The 27,014-nt window shown below is 43.3% G+C and overlaps 1 protein-coding gene across 2 annotated transcripts in view; it reads right to left on the reverse strand.

Moving 5' to 3' along the window:
• The window catches only part of CTDSPL (CTD small phosphatase like), a 124,039-nt gene that overhangs the window by 23,679 nt on the left and 73,346 nt on the right, over positions 1-27,014 (reverse strand). Inside the window, exons 2-3 of one of the 2 annotated variants that reach the window (XM_037731319.1) lie at positions 10,633-10,787; positions 1,303-1,335 (exon numbers count right to left, since the gene is read on the reverse strand). In XM_037731319.1, coding sequence (XP_037587247.1) covers positions 1,303-1,335; positions 10,633-10,787 — 188 coding nt within the window. The remainder of the gene's footprint in view (positions 1-1,302; positions 1,336-10,632; positions 10,788-27,014) is intronic. The other variant, XM_017508434.2, reaches the window with a different exon arrangement.

Below are 27,014 nucleotides of genomic sequence, written 5' to 3' on the forward strand. Positions count from 1 at the left end.
ATAATATCAAAAACCACTTTGTATAAAGGTTAAAGAGTTTTCTGGTAGTAACTCTGCTGGGCATCTCCCACAAACTCTGGATAAAAAGTTGTGTTGCTAAGTCAGTCTTTTTGATCAAAGCCAGTTTTCCCAACAAAGCCCAACCCTCAGGCATATGGGCAAAGTCAGAATCACTCCACAAACTCTTGCAACTTGTTAGTCAATGAAGAGTTAGAGTTTTGAGAAAAATGAAATTACTGTAAACTTTTTGGGCAATTTGTAAGTGACATGTACTACCAAAGCTTTGGAGTCAACCTGCATGCATGAAATCCACTCCTTTCAATGTAAGATTGCTGTGTCTATTGGATGTTCCCAGGAAAATATGTGAAAAACTCCAAGGAAAGAGAAATGAACAGAGTTGAATCCAGTAATCTGAATCTGATCATCTTTGCAGACTAAAAAATAAATTATATAGACACATTTTGAAACCTAAATCCTTCTCTAAGGACATAAGATTATTTGAAAGGTCTTGTTTGATACAGACATCTCAACTGTAAGTTTCTTTTGGGAGTCAGTCTTCAGTTTGCTTCTTGCTGACCAGCCTCAGGCTGGGTGACTCTGCTGGCAGAGCAGGAGGAAGAGAAGGGACAGCGGGGACAGCGGATGGCTGAGGGGTGGCTGGTGCAGGACTGTGCTAGGGTGGAACAAATTTCAGAGTTGACAACAGAAGTAGGGGTGGCCTCAGGGAGTGCCCAGCTGGGGCAGAGTTTCAGCACAGCAGGCCTGTGGGGTGGGTCCCGAAAGTTCAGAGAATATAATTAGGGTGACTTTTCTGATCTCGGAGCTCCAGGCATGCTACCAACACTGATAAGTTAGAAATGGTATGGTCACCTGGGACCTGGGCTTGGTGAGCCTAGTTCCACTGGGACTGAACCTGCTGCAGAGAACTGTGTCTGGGCAAAGAATGTTCCCGCCAATCTATGGAGTTGAGGCTAAGATGGTGGGGTGTGGGTGAGGGCTTTGAGCAACCTCAGCTTGTTCAGCTTGGAGGCACTTCTCAGAGAGAAAGGAAAAATGGGAATTGGGTTAATGGATGCTGGCTGCCCTGCTGTTCCTGAGAAAGGAAACTGTCTCTGTACAGAACTTCCTGCTCTCAGTTTAAAATCTAGCTTCAGTTTTCTTTTTAACAAAACAGAGTTGTTTATACCACATGATAAACTCAACACAAGCAATAAACATTTTAAAAATCCTATATATCAGTAGGCCCAAAGCCACAAGATTTTATGACTGTTTTAATAAATAAAATTAGATAAATATACATACACTTGGTATGGGAATGACCTGCCTCTGGTCACCCTGAGGAAAAAGAAAAAAAAATCATTGTCAGGTTTGAAGAGAAGATCATATTCTCAAAAGAAACTTCAAAGCCCTCTCGAGCACAGCAGCTGCAGGAGCTGCTCTCTGTACCTTGGTGGTGTTTAATGAACAGGAGGAACCTGAAAATTTTCCACAGTGAAGGCGAGGCTCCTTCTGTATCTCAGACACCCCCTCTCCTAACAAGCCAGGCTGGACTCCTGAGGCTCACAAACCATTTTGTGTATTTAAATAGCACCTCCCTTACTCCCAGGAATGCAATCCTTAATTTAAAAACAAAAATAAAAACTCATGCTTTAATCCTTGATTCCCTCTAATAACTGTTTGTTTTTTCTTCTAAGCAAGTTTTTCCCTAAAAAGACTAAGTCAATCTCACATGCAGGGAATGGGAGACACGTTCACCAGATTACAATGACCCCCTAGTCATTCCAGGAGGTTCTCTGGGGAAGACTGGGAGAGGGACCAAGGCAAGGTACAAGAAGTTCCCTCCCAGGAAACAGACATGGGGACAGCTTTCTCCTTTAAGGGGAATAAAACCTGTATTCACAGGGAGTGTTAAGAAAACCTAGGCCCCAAGAAAAGGCCTCCATTATTCCTCAGCCCCAGATGCCAGCCATTCTAAACCTAATTGATGGAAACACTTCATTACAGCATTGTTAATAAATGCTAATAAAAAACAGTTTATTTCCATTAAGCATTTCCAGTTTCTGTTTCTTCTTTTTTAGATGGCCTAATAAGGCAATGCCCTGCTTCATGCCGTGTACACCGAAGGATTTGTGAAAAGATGTGTCCACTTTTATTAAGAGGGTTACAGAGATAATGAGGACTCACGTGAAGGGGCCAAACCTGATGGCTGGTGACGGCAGCTGCTGGTACCTTTCTGAGCTCTGTTTTGACGCTAAGGACCACTGAGTAACTTCTTGGTTATCTCCAACCCCTAGTAATCACCTCTGCAGTGTAAGAGCAAGTACCATTTCCTCTCGAGATGATCTCCGCGGTTCCTTCCTTTTTCAGATTTCGGGCTTAAGGATTTTAAGCTTTCTTTTAACATCATTCAAGGCAGAGCTATGCTGCTTTCCAACAGACAATGCAATCAAATAAATTGAAGTTTTCAAGAAACTTGCACAGAGAAATTCATTTCAGAAGCTCTTAAATAATATTATTCCTAATACTGGGACTCAAGAGAGGTCACAAGTCCTACAGGCATACTTGGTGGAGGACACACTTTTTAAAACACTTTTATTTTAGGTTCAAGGGTCCATGTGCAGGTTTGCTATATGGTAAGCTGCATGTCATGGGGGTTTAGTGCACAGGTACTAGGTGCTGGACCCAATAAGTAGTCTTTGATCCTCACCCTCCTCCTAACCTCTACCTTCAAGTAGGCCTCAGTGTCTCTTGCTCACTTCTTTGTGTCCATGAGTATTCAGTGTTTAGCTCCCACTTATAAGTGACAACGTGTGGTATTTGGTTTTCTGTTCCTGCATTAGTCTGCTTAGATTAATGGCCTCCAGCTCCATCCACGTTGCTGCAAATGACACGACCTCTTTTTGTGCTTTACGACAGCATAGTATTTGGTGGACAAGATTTTAACCAGAATCCTATTGGGTCTCCTTATTTTTATTTTATTTTACAGACAGGGTCTTGCTGTCACCCAGGTTGGAGTGCAGTGGTGTGATCATGGCTCACTGCAGCCTCAAACTCCTGGTTCAAGCCATCCTCCTGCCTCGGCCTCCTGAGTAGCTGGGGCTACAGGTGTGTGCTGCCACACGCAGCTGGCTCACTTTAGAGTAGAACTGGTGACATTCTCTTGTGAGGGATGTCTTACTTGTTGCAGCATGCTTAACAGCATCCCTGGCCTCCACTCACCAGATGTCAGCAGACGCTCCTTCCCCTTCTAGTGGCAGTCTGCCTTCAGACATTGCCACATGTTCCCTGGAGGGCAAAATCATCCCTGGTTGAGAAGCGCAGCTCTAGTAGGAGACTGCAGACAGCCCTTGCACAGAGGCACACCTCCGGAACATACTTCCGATGAGACGAGCATATTAATCTGAAAGACCACCACAATGCATCTGAAGGGCCTGACAAAACGCCCACCATGAGCAAGCAAAGGTGCTGATCTAGAAAGATATTTGGGCTTGAAAATGACCCTTGAAGCTTACATGTATGTATGTGTATATATACACCATGAGGAATGTATGTATTTGTGAGTGTCCAGCAATGCGTTTTACAATGTCCTTGCCCTTAGAGGTCCTCCGTGGTCTTTGCCATTGGGGTGCTGACTCCTCCCAGCCTCTGGAGGTTTCTGGCCTGTAGGTCCAGGTTGCGGCTGTGATGGTGGCAATGGCTGCTACCATAAGCCACTGCTGCAGAAGCAGCTGGAAACCCAAAGGCTCCAAATCTCCATTTCTCCAGGGCAAAAGTGAATATGCAGGGTGGATGGAACCCTAGAGGTCATCTGTCCCATTCTGTCCATGGCCTTCCCTCTTCCTCTGGCATGCTGAATTCCGAGAGGCACAGATACCCAAGGACTTGGCAGTAGAACTGGACCTGAAATCTGCTTCCACATCTAACAGGCCTAGGCTTTGTGTTCTGTCCTGATCAAGCTGAGTGCAAGAGGCACAGGGTCCTCCTCTGGGAATTCGCCACCCCACTCTCACAGGGCTCCTTCTCTGTCGTCTGGTCTCCTGGGCTGACCAGTCAAGTGTTATGCAAATAATGTATCACTGCCACTTTGGATTAACTATATTAACTCAAAGTTATCATAATTCTTTAAAAAGCCATCTTGACAAATGTTAATAGAAGGAAGTTCATGAAAGAACACCAAGTCCAAGTGAGCTCAGCTTTGCTGGAGGAACTGCCTTCAAATGCTTCTGTTTCCTGATAGATGCAGCTGAGTATCCCAGGAAAGCTTCTAGGGGTGCCATGACATCTCTCCCTATCATTTCATCTACATAGACCCTATTTTTAAGTAACTTTTAAATAGCAGCCATTCTCCTCTTTTTTCTCCTCTACAGGCCTGGGGTACAAACTATGTTCTCTTCACTTACGGCAATTCTCTACCAGTGATTTTTAAATCGGGGGAGGGACAGCATGAGGAATGCACACTGAGAGGAGAGGTCAGAATCTCTGGAATTCCAGGGCCTGGAATAGCGATTACAGGGGACCCCCGTACATATTCCACTAATATGCATAAGGTTTAACATCTGTCAAGGCAAGCTGTCTTCCTTGTTTTCTTCTAAAAGTTTCCCAGCTATTCTTTGACACTGTTTGCCCCGGAGGAACTTAAGCCTTTCTATCCAGAAACAGCACACACATTTCTCATAAACATGAGACATCAAAATCTTTTAATGATTTGAATCAACTTTGGTACAGTCTTTTGGGTTTTCTTTGTAAACAATCATGTCATCTGCAAATAAGACTAATTTTGTGTCTTTTCCATGTTTATACCAATTGTCTCATTTTCTTGGCTTATTCCATTAGCCAGAACCTACCATTGATTTGCCTGTGTTGTTTGCTGTTTATTTTTAGAAGACAGCTTTTTATCATGTTTAGTTTTCTTCTTTGGCGGCATTGTTGATTTTATATATAAAGGTTTATGGTCTACTATACAGTTCATGTATTAGACAGTTTGTCATAAAGTGCCCCCATTTTTCCTGTATAATGCTTTTGAATTCTGCTTTATCTGATATTAACGTTGCCACCCTTGCTTTCTTTCTGTTTAATCTGCCTTATATATTTTGCCCAATTCTTTATTTTCTACCTTCCTTTATCTATATGTTAGATGCTGTGTCAGAAACTGTCACCTACTGTAATTGTCATTAGCCTGTCCATCAAATAATTCCAGTTTTCTTTCTAAATATGTGGGAGGATTACACTTCCATTCCCCTTGAAGTTACATGAGTCATGTGACTTACTTTTTTCTTAGATGGAATTTCACTCTTGTTGCCCAGGCTGGAGTGCAATGGCACGGTCTCGGCTCACTGCAACCTCTGCCTCCCAGGTTCAAGTGATTCTCCCGCCTCAGCCTCCTGAGTAGCTGGGACGATAGGTACCCACAACCATGCCCAGCGAATTTCTGTATTTTTAGTAGAGACAGGATTTCACTATGTTGGCATTACTGGTCTCAAACTCCTGACCTCAGATGATCTGCCCACCTCGGCCTCCCAAAGTGTTGGGATTACAGGCGTAAGCCACTGTGCCTGGCTGTGACTTACTTTAACCAACAATATGTAAGTTGAAATGAAGCATATTTTTCTGAGTTTTCTCAGTGAAAACTTTAACAGCCAGTGTGATTGATCACATTCCTTTGTCCTGCTGTGACAGTCACGGAAGCAAAGAGATGGGTTCTTCCTCAGCGTAGGCACGTGAATGAGGATAAGAAGGTTACACTGTCTGGTACGGTAGCTCCTACTCATATGTGGCTACTGAGCACACGAAATGTGGCTGGTCAAATTAAGATGTGCTGTAGGTGTAAAGTACACATCAGATTTTGAAGTAGTAAGATAAAAAGAATATAAACTGACTAAAATGTTTTTTTTCCTATTGATTACATATTGAAATATTTGGGGTATAGTTAAATAAAATTTTATTAAAATTAATTTCAATTGTTTTAAAAATATTTTTATTAATGTGGCTACTGGAAAAAAATTAAACTATATATGTGACTGGCATGACATTTCTGCTGGATAGTGCCACAGAACAGAAGCTCAGCTCCAGCCAACCCATTATAAAGAAGTAGCATGAGTGAAAAATAGACTTTCATTGTATAAGCCTCTGTGGTTCTGAGGTTGTTACTGAAGCCTAAACAAACCCATTCTGACTAGCATATCGACTCATTAGTCATTCCTCCCTTCTCCTGATTTTGTTGAGAGCAGGAATATGCTAGGCTCAACTCCTCCCCTGTTGCTATTGGGTAGCCATGTGACAAACTGCTTTATCCAATTGGTTTGACTAATTCAGCTGTATGGTGTTTCCAAGAATATACCTGTCATCAGATAGAAATGATTTTGGCAGTAAGTAAATCTGCCAGGGACTATGTCAGGCCAATAAGACATAAGCAGAAGTCTCCTGGGTTTTTCTGTGAAAGCGTTTACTTTCCATAAAAGGGACAGGCATGGCCAGTGCCGCCCCTCCCCGTCTTTTTCCTTTAAATGTAGTCATGATATCTGAAGCTTGTGACTTTGAGATCATAAATAGCAAACAGGATGAAGGCAAACATACCAAGGATAGAGGAGCAGAAAGACAGGACAGGTTCTTGATGACATCATCAGAAATCTAAATCAACCCCAGCAACTACCTGACTCAGGCTTTTTATGTGAGAAAAATAATCCCCCATTTGTCTAAGCTATTGTTTGTCAGCTTTCTTCCTCCCCACATCCCCCCATCCCTGCCTCCTTTCTTGACAGATCTTGCTCTGGAGCCCACAGTGGGCTGGAGGGCAGTTAAGGCTCACTGCAGCCTCAATCTCCAGGCCTCAAGTAATCCTCCTTCCTTGGCCTATCAAATGTAGGGATTACAGGCATAAGCCACTGTGCCCAGCAGTTTTTATTTACTGACAAAATCATTCTTATTTGATGGCAGGTATATTCTTGGAAATATCACACAGCTGAATTTGTCAAACCAGGCTGATGTAGTCTTGGTCTTTGTTAGAAGAATCTGGCTCATCAAACTTGGTCTTATGCCTATTCTTTACGTTATGTTTGCTATTTATTATCTGTTATTTGTTCTTTTTCCCTTTCCTTAATTTTCATGGCTTGTTCAATTTGTTTATTTCTCCTTTCTCCCTCTGTGAATTTTAAAGATCTACTTTTCCAATTGTGCCGTTCGTTACAGTTCTATTCCTAATAATTACATTTATTTCTACATTGTTTTTTGAGACACGGTCTTGCTCTGTTACCCAGGCTGGAGGGCAGTGGTGCGATCATGGCTCACTGCAGCCTCGACCTCCTGGGCTCAAGCAATCCTCCCACCTCAGCCTCCACAGCAGCAGAGACTGCAAGTGCACACCTCCACCCCTAGCTAATTATTATTATTATTTTTTTTGTAGAGATGCGGTTTCCCTATGTTGCCCAGGCTAGTCTCAAACTTCTGGGCTGAAGCGATCCTCCTGCCTTGGCCTCTCAAAGTCCTGGGATTACAGGAATGAGCCACTGTACCCAGCCTATTTCTAATAGTTTTAATTATTATACCATAACTGAGTATCAATCTCAACCAGATTAATTTTTGTTCCCTCTCTGAATCATCACATATTTTAAAAACTTTTGTCTCAATAGATAAATGATATCTTGGTCACATACAGAATTTTTGGATTTATATTTTTTTCTCTCAGTAGCCTATAAACATTTTTTCATAGTCTTCTGGCTTTTAGTGTTGCTGATGAGAAGTCTGATACTAATATAATTGTTTTCCTCGAAAATAATTTATTCTAGTAGCTTGCAAGAATTTCTCTGTCCTTAAATTTCAGAATTTCAACAGATACACCTAGGCATGTGCTCCTTTACTAATCCTGTTGTGGACCTGGTAAGCTCCTTCAATCTGCAGAGTCAAGCTTTGTTTTCAGCTCAAGAAAATTTTCTTCTACTACTTTTTCTCTTTCTGGAACTCCTAACATTTGCATGTTCCATCTCCTAGATGCCTGCTGTCCCCTCTCACAAGTACCCTCTCTGTGTTTCTGGTCTGAATTGTAAGATATTTCTTCTTCCACTTGCTTTTCCAGAACACGAATTCAGTTCCCAGCAACGACCATTCTCTTTTTCTGTTTGTTTACTGAATTTTTATATTTAGAAATCATGAGTTTTTAAGTTCCAAATGTTGCTTTTGCACTCATAATTCATTTCCTGAGTTGTTCATTAAAGTTCTTTTCCATCTTGTCCATTATTTTTACCTCAGTGGGAGTCTCACTCCAGCTTTTTCGACTTGGACCTTCTCAGTGGAGGCTGCATTTTTCTTTGCTTGCGACAGGTTGTATGTTCCCTTAGTGTCTGTGCAGGTCAGTCTACGAGGCTCTCTGGGACATGACAAATGAGGGAGGACTGCAAGGCCCAGCAAGGAGGGCTTTTTTCACGGCCCAGCGGAGCCCAAGTTAATAAACCTCAGAGATGAAGAAAGCCCCTATACACTGGCTCCTCCAAGGCACAAGCACTGGAAGCAATCCAGCTCACCAGGGCAGCCCCTCCAAGGACCACACACATTGTGTGGGCAGTCGGGCCCTTTTCACGGCGATCTGCCAGCTCCTGCTGGCTAGTTGACCTCACAGGACTATATATTCGAGTGTTTGTCCAAGGACTCAGGGAGACACAAGCATTTTCCTCTGCTGGTGGTTCCCTGCTTCTCCCTAAGTACCAGAGGGAATGAATCCTGTGCCTGCTCTCTACCCTAAAGGTGTCAGAAAAACTGTGGGCCTTCATGCACTTTCCAGGCTCTCCCAGCAGGCACCCCTGGGTTTATCTTGGGAGGGAATTTTAATAGAGCCATGTGCTCAGGTATCATCTTCCCAGAATTCCCTTCTTTACATCCATATGTAGTTTTAAAATAATTTTTTAAATCATAAAAGTAATTTAAACTGATTTTATGAAAGCTGAGGGGAGAAAGCATAGAGGGAAGGAGAAAATCCTCACTATAATTCCACCAGTATGAGCAATCTGAGATAACCTCTTCATATTTTGGCATACATCCGTCTAGTCTTATAAATGCTTGTGTATGTGTGTGAAAGAGCAAGAGAGACACTATATCCATTTCTTTATATCAGCAATATTTACCACATATCATTTTGAAGGGCTGTATGCTATCTGACTATATAGTTATTCTATAGTTTTTTTTAAACCAATTGCCTATTGTTGAACATCAAGCTGCTTATAATTTTTTGGTTTTATAATTTATGCTGGATGGTACCTTAAGGTTAAATCTTTGCACATTCATAATTATGTCCATAAGGTGAACTCCCTGCATCAACAAACAGGGATATTTTTTAAGGTTTTAAGATCATATTACCAAATTTTCCACCAGAAAGGTGTCACCAATTAACACTGTTAACCAGAAACTTATTTACATTCTCTACCCTCCCTCCTGCCACTCCATGCTAAAGCCAAATATTATGTTTAAAAATATCTTTGATAAGTTGAAAGCTGGAAGGCAGTATCTCATTATTTAGTTTGCATTTCTTTGATTACTAAACATGTTACATATTTTTCATATGTTTATGTGTGCAACATTTTTCTTTTTTCACATTTGACTATCTGTATTTCTTACTTTGTGAATTACCTGTTCATGTCCTTTGCTCATGTTATTTGGAACATAAAGTTTTATGACTTTTGTATCCTCGAATGGCAACTAGCTTCATGATGAAGAATAATCTTTAAGTGATTTTTACCTGAAATTCCATTTTGACTGAGATTAAATTGTAACCCTTGTTTTCTTTTAATTTATACTTGTATGAGGTCTCTCAAGTATACAAGTATAAAACTCATCCTTCTTCCTTGTACTTTTAATTTTACTCTTGTCGCCCAGGCTGGAGTGCCGTGGTGCGATCTTGGCTCACTGTAACCTCTGCCTCCTGGGTTCAAGTGATTCTCTAGCCTCAGCCTCCTGAGTAGCTGGGATTACAGGTGCCTACCACCACGCCCGGATAATTTTTATGTTTTTACTAGAGAAGGGGTTTTGCCATGCTGGCCAGGCTGGGCTCAAACTACTGACCTCAAGTGATCTGCCCGCCTCGACTTCCCAAAGTGCTGGGATTACAGGCATGAGCCACCATGCCCCTGGCCTCATCCTTATACTTATAACTGTTCTGAGTAACTTCGTTTCAGATGTGTCTGTTAGACAGCACGTGGGTAGATTTTGGTTTTTGACCTATTGTGACAATCTGACATATTTTATTTGATACATACAAAAGAACATATAACACATGTTTGTTGTTAAACAAGGTAGTTAAGCGCAATTATTTTATTATCAGCTCTTCTCTTTATTATCAGCTCTGTTTCTCTTTTTATATATTTGTGAGTCTGCTACTAGTTGTTTAACTATTTCATGCATTCAGTTTCCCAAGAGAGAATGTTATAAAAATGTGAAGTGACTCATTTAACTGCCATCAAACATAACCCTTGGTTGCTAAATGAGATACCCTTTATCAAAAAAGGTTACTTTTCTTGGTAATTTCAACTCTTTAAGTAAATGGCTGTACACACACTATGGCATATTCTTATTAAGGATGTTCATCAAGGATGGAACAGACAGGCTGCTGCTGCAGCTTTATGACGTGCACGGCTCCGCATCAGTACTGACCTTCTGAAGCCCACCATTCTCCTCCACCAGTGGCGGAAGCACACTGGGGCTGCTGGGTGGAGGGGCCTCCACATTGTAATCACGGAAGCAGCAGAAGAAGGAGCTAAGGATGCTGCGGCTCCTCTGCTTCTTTAAGCTGACGTTGCACTGGGAAGCTGGAAACAGAAACAGAGCACGCTGTGTCCAACTGCAGTATGTACTGAGAGGTGTAATTTAATGTGAAAATTTGAGTGTGCAGTTGCCCCCCAGGTCCCTGATTCCAGCCCTGAGGGTCTGCTCAGGAGGAGAAGATGAGGGGCTCCTGAAAGTTACTCTAGAGAACTGTTAATCCCATGTTAATCCCAGGAGCCAGCTGGTCAATGGAGTCCAATCCCTCTGGCTGGACAGGATCCCTTTGACCTCAGCCCAGCAGGGGCTGCTTGCTTATTAACTGACCCACCTGCAGGGTCAGTCCCCATCTGCATTCCTCAACACAGCAGATGAGGTATTCCCACCCTGCACCAAGCACTACTTCAAAACAAATATCTTTTCAGGCACAAATCAGACTTGACACTCCCTGGGAAACATCTCTCCATTACAGATATCAAGAAAGAATCACTTTGAACGTAGGTTCTTGGACAGCCCCTGCTCAGTATGGAAATGACTAACTTTGTGGGTTAAGAAATAAGACATGCAAAGGCACAAAAGAACCGCCTGCTTAAACTCGCCAAGAGTTTGTCAAGAAGTTGGTGGGGGCCTGGATCCACAGCGCTTAGGGCTGAAGGCTTCAATTACACTTAAAAAACATAAACAGCAGGAGATGTGGGATACAGAACACGTGTTCCTGCCTAAACAGGGCCAGCCAGGGCAAAGCCCGTCTTCATGAGATCCAGGGCAATACTGTGCCCTGGCCTGTCCTGAACTAAGGCACTGGAGGGACTGACACATCCTTTCAGTTTATCCAAAGCTCAGGACAAGCTGCCACAAGTCAGGAATAAAAGGTGAAAATTAGTATAGATGAAAAACACCCCCCAGGGGAGGACTAACAACTTGGAGGGGCAGGAATATTTGCCTGGGAATGCAGCTGGGACTGTCCCACCACATACCACGCCTGGGTGGGTCAGGGGTGCTCAGAGGAGAGGCCGCAGGCAAGGGACCATGCTTAGGGTTAATGGGAAAATCGCCAGTGCAGGAAATGATTTCAGTCCACAGGATAACCGTTGGAGTTATCTCTTCTCCCAAAAAGCAATTCTGGCACAAATCCTCTTCTTGCGCACTTACGAGTGATTTGTGTAACACCTTTCCTCCCAAGAGATCACAAAACCTTTGCTGAATGTTTTCGGGGTACTCTTCTGCCAGCAGCAAAGCTAAGTGCATTCAGACGGAAATTCTGAAAAAGGACTGAAAAGCTGTGATTCCAGCAACTCCACTGAGATGAATGGTTTCTAGTCTGGGTTTGGGCAAATGGCCCAGTAAGTATGAATTTAAGATCCGTACTTACTAAAGATGAGCTTCAGAACCATAAATCTCTGGGAAAGCTGGCTGTTTTTATCTGCCTCAAGCATCCTTGGGTGCATGTCACAGAGCACCAGGCATCTCATTTTAGGAATCTCATTTCAAAGGGAGGCCAGGCCAGTCCAGGCCATTCCGCAAGGCATGCGGGTCTCCTAAGTGGCAGCGTGAGAAGAGATAATAACCGCTGTTTACCAAGGGCCAGCCCTCAAGGTCCCAGTACTCACAAACCTCATCTCACATGCTCCTATGGACCTAGGTGTTTCTGTTTCCATCTTCCTGCTGAGAAAATACAACTATTGAGAAAATACGGCAGGACTGTGTCGGTTCCTTTGCCGGATTCAAACCCAAGGGGGCCTGTTTCAGAAGTGTGTGATTTCCCCATGTGCCACGATGAATACAATCTTGAAACAATTTCGGTTAGATTAAGAAGCGGGGAACATGCCAACTAGGGAAAGAAGGGCATTGCAATAAACTCATATTTAATATAAATGATTCGTTAAACCATTTCATTGTTACTCTGGGTGTTTTAATTTTTATGCCACGCTCAGATAATTTAGTCAGGGGAAGAAAAAAAATCCCTGGCTGATAGCACATTCCTCTGCAAGTAAACAAGCTATTTGTTCATGTCTCAGAGACACTGAGCAGTCTGCAGAAAGCACCTTCCCAGGTCCTATTTTCATCCTTGGATCACATGGATCTTTCCCATAACTAACCAGCTAATTAACAAATGAACTTACATACTAAAGAAAATCATAAACCTGGAGCCAGTACACTACTCATAATTTCCACCACATGATTACTTACTCTACAGAAGCTCCACACAGCTAATGGAGTCGGTCAGTCAGCTGAACGCCTGGGAGGCCAACAGGGAAAGGGCAGCTTACCCAGGTCTTCCCTTCTTTGTATAAAGAGTGAAGCAGCCAAAGTGGTCTCATTTTCATTGCTGTGGGAGGTTCCAGGATTCTTTCTTTCAAATAAGGTTAGTTCTAGGGCCTGCAGGAACCTCCTGGAGGCTCAGTGGCTAATTTGCTAATCACTCTTGGATTGGTATAGAACTCTCAAAATCAGGAGAGGTAGGAATGGTAAATGGAAGGATTTCCTTAGGACCAGCACTGGCCTCACCCACCCTCAGCATTCACTTGCTCCTGAATAGGGCTCCAGACACGAGTGCTCTGGACTAATAACCCTCCCGCCTTCCAGCCCCAGCTGCTACTTCTCCCTCAGCTATCATCCAGAAGGTCCTTGGTTTGCTTATAAACTGGTAAGAGAATTTTGGTCGACACATAAAATAAAAGTTCACAGTTTAATGGACAAATGTTGACATTATAACATTAGATCAAAAAGTTAAACATATTATTATATATCTGATTTGATCATAATTAAGCAAAGCAAACTAAAACAGATTATAATTGAGAAAAGATTTGCAAGAAGTATGTCAAAAGGCTAACAGTAATTGTCAGACTATGAACGTTTACATTTCTTCCACATTTTCCAAATGTTTTCTGATAATTATGTATTGCTCTAATAACGGGGGGAAAGTAAACAATCTTTTGAACTGTCTTTCGGCAACTTTGTGCTGTTTCTAAACCATACCCCCCTTCTACCCCTCAACCTTCAAGCTAATTCCTATGCTTCTACACTCCAAGCCCATGGGGCAAACCAGGCAACAGCAGTGTTCTCAGCCTTGCAGAAGCAACGTGGCTATGCCACAGCCCACAGCCAGTCCTGGTCTGTGATATCGACCAGACTGCACATATCCACCTCAAAACCAGAGGAGGCCCATGTGAAAAGAAGGTACCAAAGAAGTGTCCTTTCCCCAGGAGAATGCTCCCACTGGCTCTCTCATCTGGCCTCCGTGCCCCACCGCTCACCCTCCCCGCTGCTTACACACAAAAGGGGTCTTGTTGCCTCTGTGCTTTGACTAAGACTTTACCTCTCACCACTTTCCTTGCTTGCCCCTTTAGATGTTTCCACTGATAAGACACATGAGAGGTCTCCTAGTGGCCCAGGTCTCCAAGAACAAGGTCTCTTAGGATATTAAAGATAGTTTAATGCATACATCTCCCCATAATATTGGTTTTAAGAAATTACTTTGGAAGAGCAAAGGAGGGAGTAGCAACTATGAATATCAGTCTAAAATATTCCATAACAATTTTCATTTTTAAAAATCTGACTTAGGAGGAAAAAGTCATCAAAAGTCATTCCAGAGCCTTTCTGTCAGTTTTCCCTGATAAGCTCCACTATCCAAACCTAGCACCTGCCCACCTTACTCCCCTCTTCCTCCATGGCAGACTCCTCATCGCAAGGACATCCTTCTCCCACTCCTCCTCGCCGCATCTCCCCACTTCTCAGAGCATCCTGCTCTTCAGGGCGTGGCTGGAAGCCAACAGCACCTGGGAAGTCTTCACTAACCACCCTGTGGAGTTTGTTTGTTCTTTGGCCACTAAGCTCCCAAATGAATGTGTGTATGACTGCGCTGTGTCTTCAGGCCAGGCCAATTCATCCACCTGTCTGCCAGACATCTCCTCTGGGTGCCTCTGACTCAGCATGTCTAAATGGGGCTCACGACTCCCCTCTTCACTCAGGTACCAATCTCCTAAGCTAAATATCTATTGCCCTCCTTCTCTCACTAAGTTGTTGGTTGACATCCTAATCGGTTCTTAAATCTGCCCTTAGCAACTCCTTGCCCCTGCTCTATCCTGGCTCAGGTCCTCATCATTTTGTCCCTGGACCACTATGGTAGCTTCTTGACCTGTTTCCCTGATGTTGATATTGCATCCCATAATTCTTGACATGATAGGTAAAGCCCATTGAGTTAGAAGAACATATGGTGATTATGAATGTGGGTGATTATGAATTATGAATCTGATGCCAACTTGCCTGGGTGCAAAATCTGGCTCAACCAGGAATAATACAGGACCTGGACAAGTTGTGTGACTTCTTTTTGCCTCAGTCTCTTTATCTGTAAAATGGGGATAATAAATACCCATCTTATAGGTTTGTTGTGAGAATTAAATGAGTTATTATGAAGTACTCAGGATAGTGCCTAGAATAGAGCAAGCACTCTGTATATTTTTTTCTTTTTGTTTTTTCAAAGACAGGGTCTCACTCTGTCGCCCAGGCTGGAGTACAGTGGTGCAATCTTGGCTCACTGCAACTTCCACCCCCAGGGCTCCAGACATGCTCCCACTTCAGTCTCCCAAGTGGCTGGGACTACAGTTATATGCCACCACGCCCACCCAATTTTTCTATTTTTAGTAGAGATGGGGTTTTGCCGTGTTGTCCAGGCAGGTCTTGAACTCCTCAGGCTCAAGTGATTTGCCTCCCGAAGTGCTGGATTACAGTTGTGAGCCACCACACCCGGCCTATACATTTTAGCTTTTAGTATTACAGTCCCGAAAAAGCTCTTGCTTCGTAAACGAGTGGGGGTTCTCTAGGAGCGCTGGATCAAAGGCTGGATTCTGCAGGCATACATTTTTTGCTCTGATATCTGACAAGTAGGAGACACAGCTCGCTATAACAGATCTTGGTTATATAAACTGTAACTCCGAAAGCAAAACTAGAAAAATGTCAGGAAGTGATTCTAATCAATTGCTCTAAAAGTTAGATATAGACATGGGGAAGGAAAAGGGAGGGGTTGAGTGTCCCAGTGAGCTCTGCTGGGGGCTGTTTTCCCTTAGGAAAAGAATAATGCTTTCAAGTGGAGGGCAGGAAGCACACACTTTCCCTCCCAGTCCCCTGACTTAATTCCCTCTGGGGCTGAAGCTCAGCTCTCTTCTGCGGAGCATTCTGCCTGCTGGGTCTGCATCTGGTTCCAGGGACTTCTTGCCTCAAACTGTACATCAGAAAGGAGCATGGGGGAGGCCCATGCAAGGAGGACCACAGAGGTGGCTAGCTGACCCAGCAGTCTCCCCTGCCGGGTCCGCCAATAGGCAACTACATGCTGCCATTTTCCCAAGGCTCAACCCGGGGCCAGGCTGCTTAGAAGGACCACCCTTCTTTTCCTCCTAATCCCTGCCAGTGAAAACATGCCGTGTGGTTGTAGCTCATTCCTGTAATCCCAGCACTTTGGGAGGCTGAGGTGGGTGGATCACCTGAGGTTAGGAGTTTGAGACCAGCCTGGGCAACATGGCGAAACCCTGTCTCTACTAAAAATACAAAAATTAGTGGGGTGTGGTGGAGGGCGTCCTTAATCTCAGACACTCAGGGGGCTGAGGTGCAAGAATCGCTTGAATCTAGGAGGCGGAAGTTGCAGTGAGCTGAGATCACAGCACTGCACTACAGCCTGGGCAACAGAGTGAGGCTCTGTCAAGAAAAGAAAGAGAAAGAAAGAAGAAAGAAAGAAAGAAAGGAAAGAAAGGAAAGAAAGGAAAGAAAGGAAAGAAAGAAAGAAAGAAAGAAAGAAAGAAAGAAAGGAAGGAAGGAAGGAAGGAAGGAAGGAAGGAAGGAAGGAAGGAAGGAAGGAAAAGAAAGGAAAGAAAGGAAGAAAAGAAAAGAAAAGAAAGAGAAAGAAAGAAAGAAAGACAGAAAGAAAGGAAAGAAAGAAAGAAAGACAGAAAGAAAGGAAAGACAGAAAGAAAGGAAAGAAAGAAAGAAAGAGAAAGAAAGAAAGAAAAGCAAGCAAGCAAGCAAGCAGGCATGCCGATAGCCGGTTCTAGCACACAAAGATGCCATCGGCACAGACACCCCAAGAGTGAGTAAAGGGAAATCCTTGATAGAGGTACATGAGGTGATCCTAAGACTTAACTTTCTCCATTTCTCTGAGCAAACTCGGGTGGAGCAAAAACCCTGGAGAGGGTTGTGAAGAGCTGGAGATGTGTGACACAGGCCTTACTCCTGGTCCCTGTGTATCCACAGGAGGGACAGGGTGACACGTGGCTCTGTTTTCCTGGATATGCCCTTGGAGCGAATGCTTCTGCCAAGGCCTCGGCCCTGGTGTCATTGCAGCCCAGCAAATTAAGACCCTCCCAGGAGCTGGGGACCTCCCATCTGCCAGCACCGGGCTTGAGAGGGTCTATGAATGGGGTAGCTTAAAGTGCACATATAGACAGCTACCTTCCTCTCTAACAAGATAGGAAGCCTCCATAGGGAGCCCCCCAAATGCCTCCCTGGTCTCTCTAGGCAGAGTGCTGGCCCAGCAGCAAGAACCAGTATCTTCAAAGCACCAGTTACAGATAGGGAGTGTAGCGGACATCTGACATTTTTTGCCTGCCAGAATCCATTACCCTTCTTTCTAGTAAAAGTTCCTCTATCTTCCTCTGGGGAACCACTCTCATCCTACCAATGTTCTGTCCTTTATCAAGGCCTGGCCAATCAGAGCCACGTGACTGGCTTAGGGATGGGCACATGACCCACCCTGGGCCAAAGACTCTACAAGGATTCATGCAAGCTGTGTTGGAAGAGATGTTTTCCTGTTTCTGGGTTTCTTAACATGGCAGGACGTAAGCTTGGAGCTACTGGTAGCCATCTTTGCACCTGGTAAGAAATACCTACCTGAGCATGAAGTCAAAACAAGAAAAAAGGAGCTGAGTTACAAAGAGGGACAGACTTCTGATGACATTGTCTGAGGACTTAGTTTTATTAAAACCAGGCCCTTCTGGAAATTTCAGTTATGTAGGAAAACAAATTCCCTTTTGCTCCTAAGCCAGTATATGGGTTTATGTGATTTGAAATAAAAAGGATTATCTCTGAAAATGTAAGCTTCAATGCTAGGTGGTATAGAAACACTGACCAACAGCATAGGCAGGCGTCCGACCTCATGAGCTCCATATCTAGCAGGAGAGACGTTTGAATACGTACTTCCGGTACACAATGAGTCTTGTTAGGATGGGACAGTGCAGGGCACTCTTGGGGACCAAAGAAGAGCATATAGCCCAGACTGGAGACTATGAGTAAGGAGGGGTATAAAAATGGCTTTTGCTTTTTTGAAACAGTATGGCTCTGTCGCCTAGGCTGGAGTGCAGTGGCGCGATCTTGGCTCACTGCAACCTCTGCCTCCTGGGTTCAAGCGATTCTCCTGCCTCGGCCTCCTGAGTAGCTGGGACTGCCGATGCACACCACCACGCCTGGCTAATTTTTGTATTTTTGGTAGAGATGGGGTTCTACCATATTGGCCAGGCTGGTCTCAAACTCCTGACCCTGTGATCCACCCACCTTGGCCTCCCAAAGTGCTGGGATTATAGGCATGAGCCACCATGCCCGGCCCAGAAATGGCTTCTTGAAAGAAACTGGGCTGAAAGTTTCATGAATTTTTTTGTGGTGGGAGAAGCAGGGAAGTGGGGTAACAGCAATGTGTAAAACGCCTGGTGTGAGAGAGAGCACGAAACATTCAAGAAATCAAAGGAGTATGAGATGGGAATGGTGGAAGCAAGGGCCTAGCAAACCATGGAGTGAGTGTGGATATCATGCTATGGAAGAGGGGAATGACAGAAACAGATGTGTACCATGAATGTCACCGTCTCAGTTCAGTAATTAAAACTACTGGGTTTACAGCAATCCCATTACTGGGTATATATCCAAAGGATTACAGATCGTTCTACTATAAGGACACGTGCACACGAATGTTCATTGCAGCACTGTTTACAATAGCAAAGACCTGGAACCAACCCAAATGCCCATCGACGATAGACTGGATAGGGAAAATGTGGCACATATACACCATGGAATATTATGCAGCCATCAAAAACGATGAGTTTGGGTCCTTTGTAGGGACATGGATGAACCTGGAAACCATCATTCTCAGCAAACTGACAGAAGAGCAGAAGATCAAACACCGCATGTTCTCACTCATAGGCGGGTGTTGAACAATGAGAACACATGGACACAGGGAGGGGAGCACTACACACTGGGGTCAGTTGGGGGAAATAGGGGAGGGACGGTGGGGGGTGGGAAGCTGGGGAGAGATAGCAAGGGGAGAAATGCCAGATGTAGGTGATGGGGAGGAAGGCAGCAAATCACACTGCCACGTGTGTTCCTATGCAACAATTTTGCATGTTCTTCACATGTACCCTAAAACCTAAAATGCAATAAAATAAATAAATGGGGGGAAAAAAAAAAACGACTGGGTTTAAATTTTAAATTATGACCAATGTAGACTATTAACCTGTATCCAAGATCTACGATATTTGCAAACCACACATGTGAGGATCTCAGCTCACTGCAACCTCCGCCTCCTGGGTTCAAGTAATTCTCCTGCGTCAGCCTCCAGAGTAGCTGGGACTACAGGTGCACACCACCCCACCCAGCTAATTTTTTGTATTTTTAGTAGAAACGAGTTTTCACCGTGTTAGCCAGGATGGTCTCGATCTCCTGACCTCGTGATCTGCCCGCCGCGGCCTCCCAAAGTGCTGGGATTACAGGCATGAGCTACCGTACCTGGTAGGAATTTTTTATCTAGAAATTGAGTTTAAATATAAGTTACACGGAAAGAAAACAGGCTTTGGAATTACATTTGGGTTCAAGTGCCAGCCCTGCCACTTGTTAGCTAGTGTCACCTCACCTGCCTCAGTAGTAACAATAACACAGGAATGATAATCCCTGCCCCACAGCACTGTTATATGGGCATGTATGTTTGTGTAAGAGAGAAAATCTACCAGCAGATTCAAACATAACAAAAAACTGTGACTGTGAACAACTGTGAACACCGAGAATTTAGCTTGTATCCAGACAACAGTCCTCACAAACACAGCCTGGCTTTATGGGAAAACATGTGGGCAGATCCATTTTGCTTTTGGTTATGTGAAGTCTAAACTCAGAACATTAAGTAGCCCTTTAAAACTTTACCTCCTATCCAGTGAAGGTTTCTCTGCATAATAACAGTAATGATGATAGAAACTAAACAAACAAAAAGCAGCTCCACGTGTGGGACTTAAACCTCAGGACTCACGTGTTTTCCATGAAATCTCACATTAAATACGGTTAGAAAGAAAATGTTTTAATTAAAAACATGAAATGTTCAGGGGAAAGTCCACTGAAGTTGACAGCAGGGCTTGGTCCTTCAGTGGCCCAAGAGGACTGGTCTAAAGAGCTACCCAACAGATGTTTACGTTTACATCCACAGATGGAGGCACAGTGGGGTCCACGACCAGCTCATGTCATAGGCTGAGGGGGCATTTGTCTTGTGCTTCCTAACTGGTTCCCTTCAATGTCCAGAAGTTGAAATGTTGACCCCAAACAGCCAGCATTTCTTAATTAGTGTGCTATTTGCCCATGCCATATAACCATTGACCTTGTATTCATTCCAATCTGGTTTAAATTCAGGATATGGGGAGGCTTTGGAACTATCCTTCAGCCCTGGCTTTAGGACCCAAACCTCTGAGGTCTGCACTGATTCAGAGCATCATATACTCACAATCACGAGCACACCCACCCACCCACACACATACACAGCTTCCATCTCTCCTTATCTGTGATCTGACCTAAAACTCCCAGCACACCACACACCTCTACACAATCAAAAGAGTTCAGGACGAACATCAGAGCAGCTGGAAGGTAGGTGGAAATGTTTGCTGCTCACTAGGAATCCATCCCTAATCATTCAAATTTCTCCTCAAGTGAAGAAACTACATCTTGGTAACTACAGAAAACAACGGATTGCCTTTCATTTCTGTGGTGCCGAGCCAGCCTCTCACAACATAAATGTGCCGGTACGGGGGCCAGATCCCTGAAGACCTAGCATGACACAGTTTTCAGAAGAAAACTGACTTAATACTGACAAAGATTCTTTGCTTGACCAAACTTCAGTCAGACTCCTGAACTTCTAGGTCCACCTGCGTACTTCCTTGTAAAATCCAAATTTAGCAAGATCCCTGCTAAGACAGTTTAGCAAGAATCCCCCATCCTCCATATCTGACTGCTCTGGATATCAAATTGGCTTCCTCACCCTCCACTGTCTCCCAGGTGACGTCTGATCTACACTGGCCTGTCTTCATCAAGAATCCTGCTAGTTCAGTGCCTCATTCCATTTAGCGTGGCTGTGACAGAACACTTGAAACTGTGTAATTTATAAAGAAACGAAGTTTATTTGGCTCATGATTCTGGAGGTTGAGAATTCCAAGACTGGGCAGCGTAGCTGGCAAGGGTCTCGCGCTGCTTCACCTCATGGCGGAAAGCACAAAGTGAAACGGGTGTGCACAAAAGGAGGGCAAACACGCTTTGTAACCACCTACTCTCAAGGTAACTAATCCAGTCCCACAAGAGCAAGCGAGAACTCACTTGGGCCAGGTGGCATTAAACTCTTCACGAGGGATCTGCCCCTGGGACCCAGGCAGCTCCAGTCAGACCCCACCTCCCAAGACCACTACGCTGGCCACTGACTCCAGTATGAGTTCTGGTGTGGACAAACCACCTCTACACCACAGCAGTCGGTTTAGCCAGAATCTCCCCATCTCTCATGTTTCTTCTTCGTAATTTTCTTTCTCTTTTCTTTTTAAATTTATTTTTAAAATTTTCTTTTCCATGAATGTATTCTTTTCTTTCTTTTTTCTTTTTATTTATTTATTTATTTTTTTTATCTTCTTAGCAATTTTCTACCCAGTGACTCCCACTCTGCTCCTTGGCTTTGAGTACTCACTTGTCCATGCTGTATTCAGAACTGAGCCTGGTTTTGCACTGGGGTCTCTTTCCCTCTACTGCAACGGTTTTCAATAAAGTCTGCTTTTGCTGTTTGAACTACTGCTCAGGTCTGGTTTTCTCTGACAACACACCAAGTGTACTGCTAATGAGTCAAGGCATCAAAGCCTGCCCTCAAACTAGCTTCTCTGTCGTCACAAGAGCAGAATTCAGAAGGTAATCCATTACAGATTTACATGGTTTGAGTATTTATAGCAGAACATTAAACATATGCTCTGTACCAAGCATCGGTGGAGACACCAAAGCTGTTAATGCTACAAAGCTGAACACTGAAATTGCCTAAATAAAGGCTATTTCTTCACATGTGGGAATGTCAGAGCCATTACATCGGTGAGGAGATCACAGAGTAGATCTAATTCACAACTATGTTATTATGGAAAAAGCTAAACACCTTTTTTTTTTTTTAAGGCAGGGAGGGAGGAATTCTTCCTGAAGGCCAGGGACATTTAAATGAATGCGCCATTTCTTCTCTTTGAGAATTGGGCTGTAATCTCTGGAATGCATCCCAGGGCCGTGGTTTGGAATGGGTGTCTAACAGGAAATTCTGGGCAGTCTATGCATACATTACATTCCTTTCCCACCCTGAAAGAGTGGTCAACAAACACAACTTCCCTCTGTTGGAATAAAAGGGGAGTGCTGGGAGTGGTAAGAGGCCAGGACAGACTGCACAGAGTTCAAAAGCAGATGTGGCTGCTGAGAATCCAAACATCCTTTTCTTCTAGAAAAGAGACCCAGTCACTAAAAGAGTCACCTTTTGAGCTCTCCAGTCAGTCCTTATCCTACTTCTACGTGATACATTTCCCCAGGGGATTCCTACCAGACACTCAAGAAACATACCTTTGAAAGCTCATTTTCTCACTGCAGTATTGGCAGTAGTCCTTCCAGCAGTGACAAACCAAGGGAAGAGGCAAGGCCCATGGCTTAACACTGGCCAGGAGGAATTCTGTTCTTATCTCACACGATGGTAGGTGTGTTTCCCATCCACTGTGGGTTCATAACAAGCCACATTTGTTGAGTGTCTTATTTGCGTGTGTGAGAATTAACTATTCCAGAGTAGGAAAAGTTAATAAAATCAGCACGCAGCAACTGGAGGGAACATTGTGCATCACAGTTTGGGGTTCAAGGCCAGGACAGCCTGACTCCAGGGCCCCCAGCTTTCCAACTGCCCCTCCCTACCTTTTCCTGGCACTCTTGTAGGTTGTGGTCTAATTTCCAAAGAGAAACTCTGAATCTGAGGCCCAGTGCTGCCTGCTGTCACTCCAAATGCCATGTCTGAAAACCACCCCAGAACGAACCAATAATACATGATAGCCTTATTAGATGAAGCCAGACAAGGTCCCCCCACACCTGAAATGTACCCAGGCCACCGACCTCTTGCTAATTCAGCTTCTGAGGAGAGACCCTCTGCTGGAAATGCCCTTCCTTGCCTCAGAACTTCCCTAAATCCCTGTGACCAAGGCAACATAGCTTCTAAGCAGCAGGGCTGGACATAAACCAGATTTGTGTGAGTCTAGAATCTGAGCCCTTAGCCATCACTGCACAGAGTCTGTCTATCACATTTAGAGCCAAAATAAGTCACAGAACAAAGGATGTGAACAGATAATGCACTTAAGAGGAAGTAAAGGTTAAAATTTAACAGTAATCAAATAAAAGAAGTTTAAATAAGGTCCCATTTTTTTTAACCTATTAAATGAGCAGAAATGATAAAAACATATAGGCAATGGTGAGATTTTGATGGCATAGGCCCATTCACTCACACGTTACTAGTTACTCTGTAAACTGGGACAATTCATTTGAAACGCAGATGAGTAATATGTCAAAGACTATGAAGTATTCATGCAAACTTAGTTAATAAAATCAGCACATAGCAACTGGAGAGAGCACTGCACAGCCATAAGAGACCATCATTACGAAGACATGCCGAGAAGTGTCTATGGTCAGTATTAGACGAAGCACCTCAGGCACATGCACACATACCCTATGTCTGTACGTCAGTAATGAATGGCCGTACAAGCTCTGGAGGGTAGGCTCCAGGGGTACAGGGACCTTACCTATCTTGTTCATATCTGAGTCCCTAGGACCTAGAAACATGTTGGTATAAAATAGGCCTCCAATAATAGATGTTTACTGAGTGAATGACTATATGGACGGAAACACAGAACAATGAAAATGACTGACATATTCAAAAGGAATAGCTCGTTATCCTTCCGGAGATGGTTCAAAGAGCGCCACTTTCCCAGGAATCGCTGACCTACTGCAAGCCTACCTCCTCCAAGTAGTTTGAACCTATACCATCCACATATGGCCAACCCCCTATTTGGGGAACCCAACTCACAGCTCCCTGCTACGTTTAGCAAAGATGGTAACTCTTGCTTCCCATAAAATAATTAGTGTAAGTTTTCGGGAGGAGAGATTATGTAAAATATGTCAAGTGTGGCTATTTCTGGATCACAGGGCTAAGGTGATTATAGTTTTCTATTATTTCTAAATTTGCATAATCTATGTCATATTTATTATGGGAAAAATCTAGTAAGTATTCAAAAGTGTTTCTTTCTACCTAATAAAATATATGTAAACATTTTCACATATCATGAGATATCTTTGTACAATTCTTTTTTTTTTTCCACTTCATTATCTATGCAGATTTTTTAAAAAAAGAGATTACCCAGGCTGGAGTATGTGGTGCAATCATGGCTCACTGCAGTCTACTTCCTGGGCTCAAGCCATCCTCTCACCTCAGCCTCCTGAATAGCTGGGACTACAGGCATATGCCGCTGTTCCTGGCTAATATTTAAAAATTTTTTTGTAGACACAAGGCTTCCCTACGTTGCCCAGACTGTTCTGTAACTCCTGGCTTCAAGCAGTTCTCCTGCTTCGGGCTCCCAAAGTGCTGGGATTACAGGCCTGAGCCACCACACCTGGTTACAATCTCATTCTGATTTATTTCATTGCATTCCACCATATGAATGTGTACTGTGCCATAATTAAACTAACTCTGGACATTCATGCTGTTTCCTTTTAAAATATATGTCACAGCAAATGCTGCATTTTGTTTGCAACAGTAATACTAGAAACGATCTAGTTGTCTATCACTGTGAGACTGGTCAGACAAAATAAAATATATAATACATCCAGTGTAGAATATTATACAGGTGTTAAAAAGAAGGATGCAGCTCCATATGTATTCATAATTGTTAGTACTTATCTTCATGTAAGACACGTCAAGTACTATTCTATATATTTGAGATACACTGACTCATTTAATACTAACAGTCATCCTATACCTGTGGGTAGGGACTATTACATCCATTTTACAGACAAAGAACTTAACGCCCAGAGAAGTTAAAAAACTTGCCCAAGATGACTTAGCTAGTAAAGAATAGAATCTGTTCAAACCCAGTGTTCTGTGCTCTCAGCCTCTGCACTATATGGCCCGCTGAGAATGGAGCGCACTCTGAGAGACGGCAAATGAGAAAAGCAAGGTGCATACAGTAGCTTGCTAGGTCCATGTAGCATGCTACCAGTAACCTCTAAATAGAAAATTGAATAAGATTTTAAAACACACGTATATGTATAATCTTATATGGGTAAAGAGTATCTCTGGAAATATTTGTAACTAACTGGGAGAGAAATTGGGAAAACAGAAGACAGAACTGGAAGGGAGAGAAGGAGAATGATTTTTCCCTCTAATCCTTTTTACATCTTTTGAAGTCTATATCATGCATTTAAATAATAATTCTGTATCATGCATTATTTTAAACTCTAAAAATAATACTGCAGTGAGCATCAGTGAACATAATCTTTTTTTTTTTTTTTTTTTTGAGATGGAGTGTCTCGCTCTGTTACCCAGGCTGGAGTGGCACAGTTTCGGGTCACTGTAACCTCCACCTCCCAGGCTCAAGCGATTCTCCTGCTTCAGCCTCCTGAGTAGCTGGGATTACAGGTGCCCGCCACCACATATGGCTAATTTTTTTTGTATTTTTAGTAGAGACAGGGTTTCACCATGTTGGCCATGCTGGTCTTGAACTCCTGACCTCAACTAATCTGCACACCTCAGCCTTCCAAAGTGTTGGGATTATAGGCGTGAGCCACGGCGCCCAGCCAGTGCACATTATCTTTATGTGTGCGTCAGATTATCCCCTTAGAAGCAATTTCTAGACATGTAATGGCTGGGACCAAAGTCTGTGACAAAAATGGCAAGACTTTTGATACCTATGAACAATCTGCCAACTAGTAAGGCTGGGCCAGTGTGCACTCCCACCCGGGGGGTGTTCCACTAAAGCTGTGCCAATAGGAACACTAAAGCCAGAGACTTAACGGCCTTCGCCAATCTGAAAGGTGAAAACGGCAACTTGGCGCTGTTTTAATTTGCGTTTCTTTGACTGACATTGTAGTTCTACATCTCTTGTATGCTTTTTGGACGTTTCTGTTTCTTCTTTTGAGAACTGTGCTTACATACTTTTTTTTGCCCATTTTTCTATTTTTTTCTTTGATTTATAAGAGTTCCTTTGTCAAATATTAGAAACTTAATCCCTTGACTGTTCTGTAGGTTGGAAATATTGTCTCAGTTTGCTTTAGGCCTTCTGCTTTTCTTTATAGTTGTTACGGATGTGCAGAAGTTTTAAGTTTTTAGGATGTCGCGTCTCATAATCTTTTAAAAACTGCTTCCTCCCACTCTAATATGATATACTATTCATCTATATTTTCTTCTAGTAAGTATCTTTTAATGTAAACATTTAACTGTTTGGGGTTTGTCGTCGTACACAGTAAGTCATGTGAATCTGCCCTTTTTCTTCAAAATATTAATCAAACATCCTAATATTTGCTGAACAAGTTATCCTCATTCAGTGATGTGGGCATCCTGTTCTAGTCTATCCTGTTCTCTTCCATTGCATTCTCCTGCTTGTGCCAGTAAAACACAGCTTTGCTACTATAGATTTATTGTTTTATGTTTAATAGTACTAGTCTCCCTTTTATTTTTTTTCCAAAAATTTCTTGGCTAGTCTAACACTTTACACTTACAAATGAATGTTAGAGTCACTTCATCAAGTCCTAAAAAATACCATTGGAACTTAGTTCTATTCAACTTGTAAAACATACGTCTACTAATTCTTATTATCTTTAAAGCAGTTAAATAAAAGTTAAGGCCGGGCGCGGTGGCTCAAGCCTGTAATCCCAGCACTGTGGGAGGCCGAGGCGGGTGGATCACGAGGTCAAGAGATCAAGACCATCCTGGTCAACATGGTGAAACCCCATCT

The sequence above is a fragment of the Cebus imitator genome, unplaced genomic scaffold, assembly GCF_001604975.1.
Source record: "Cebus imitator isolate Cc_AM_T3 unplaced genomic scaffold, Cebus_imitator-1.0 Scaffold391, whole genome shotgun sequence".
Classification (NCBI taxonomy): domain Eukaryota; kingdom Metazoa; phylum Chordata; class Mammalia; order Primates; family Cebidae; genus Cebus; species Cebus imitator.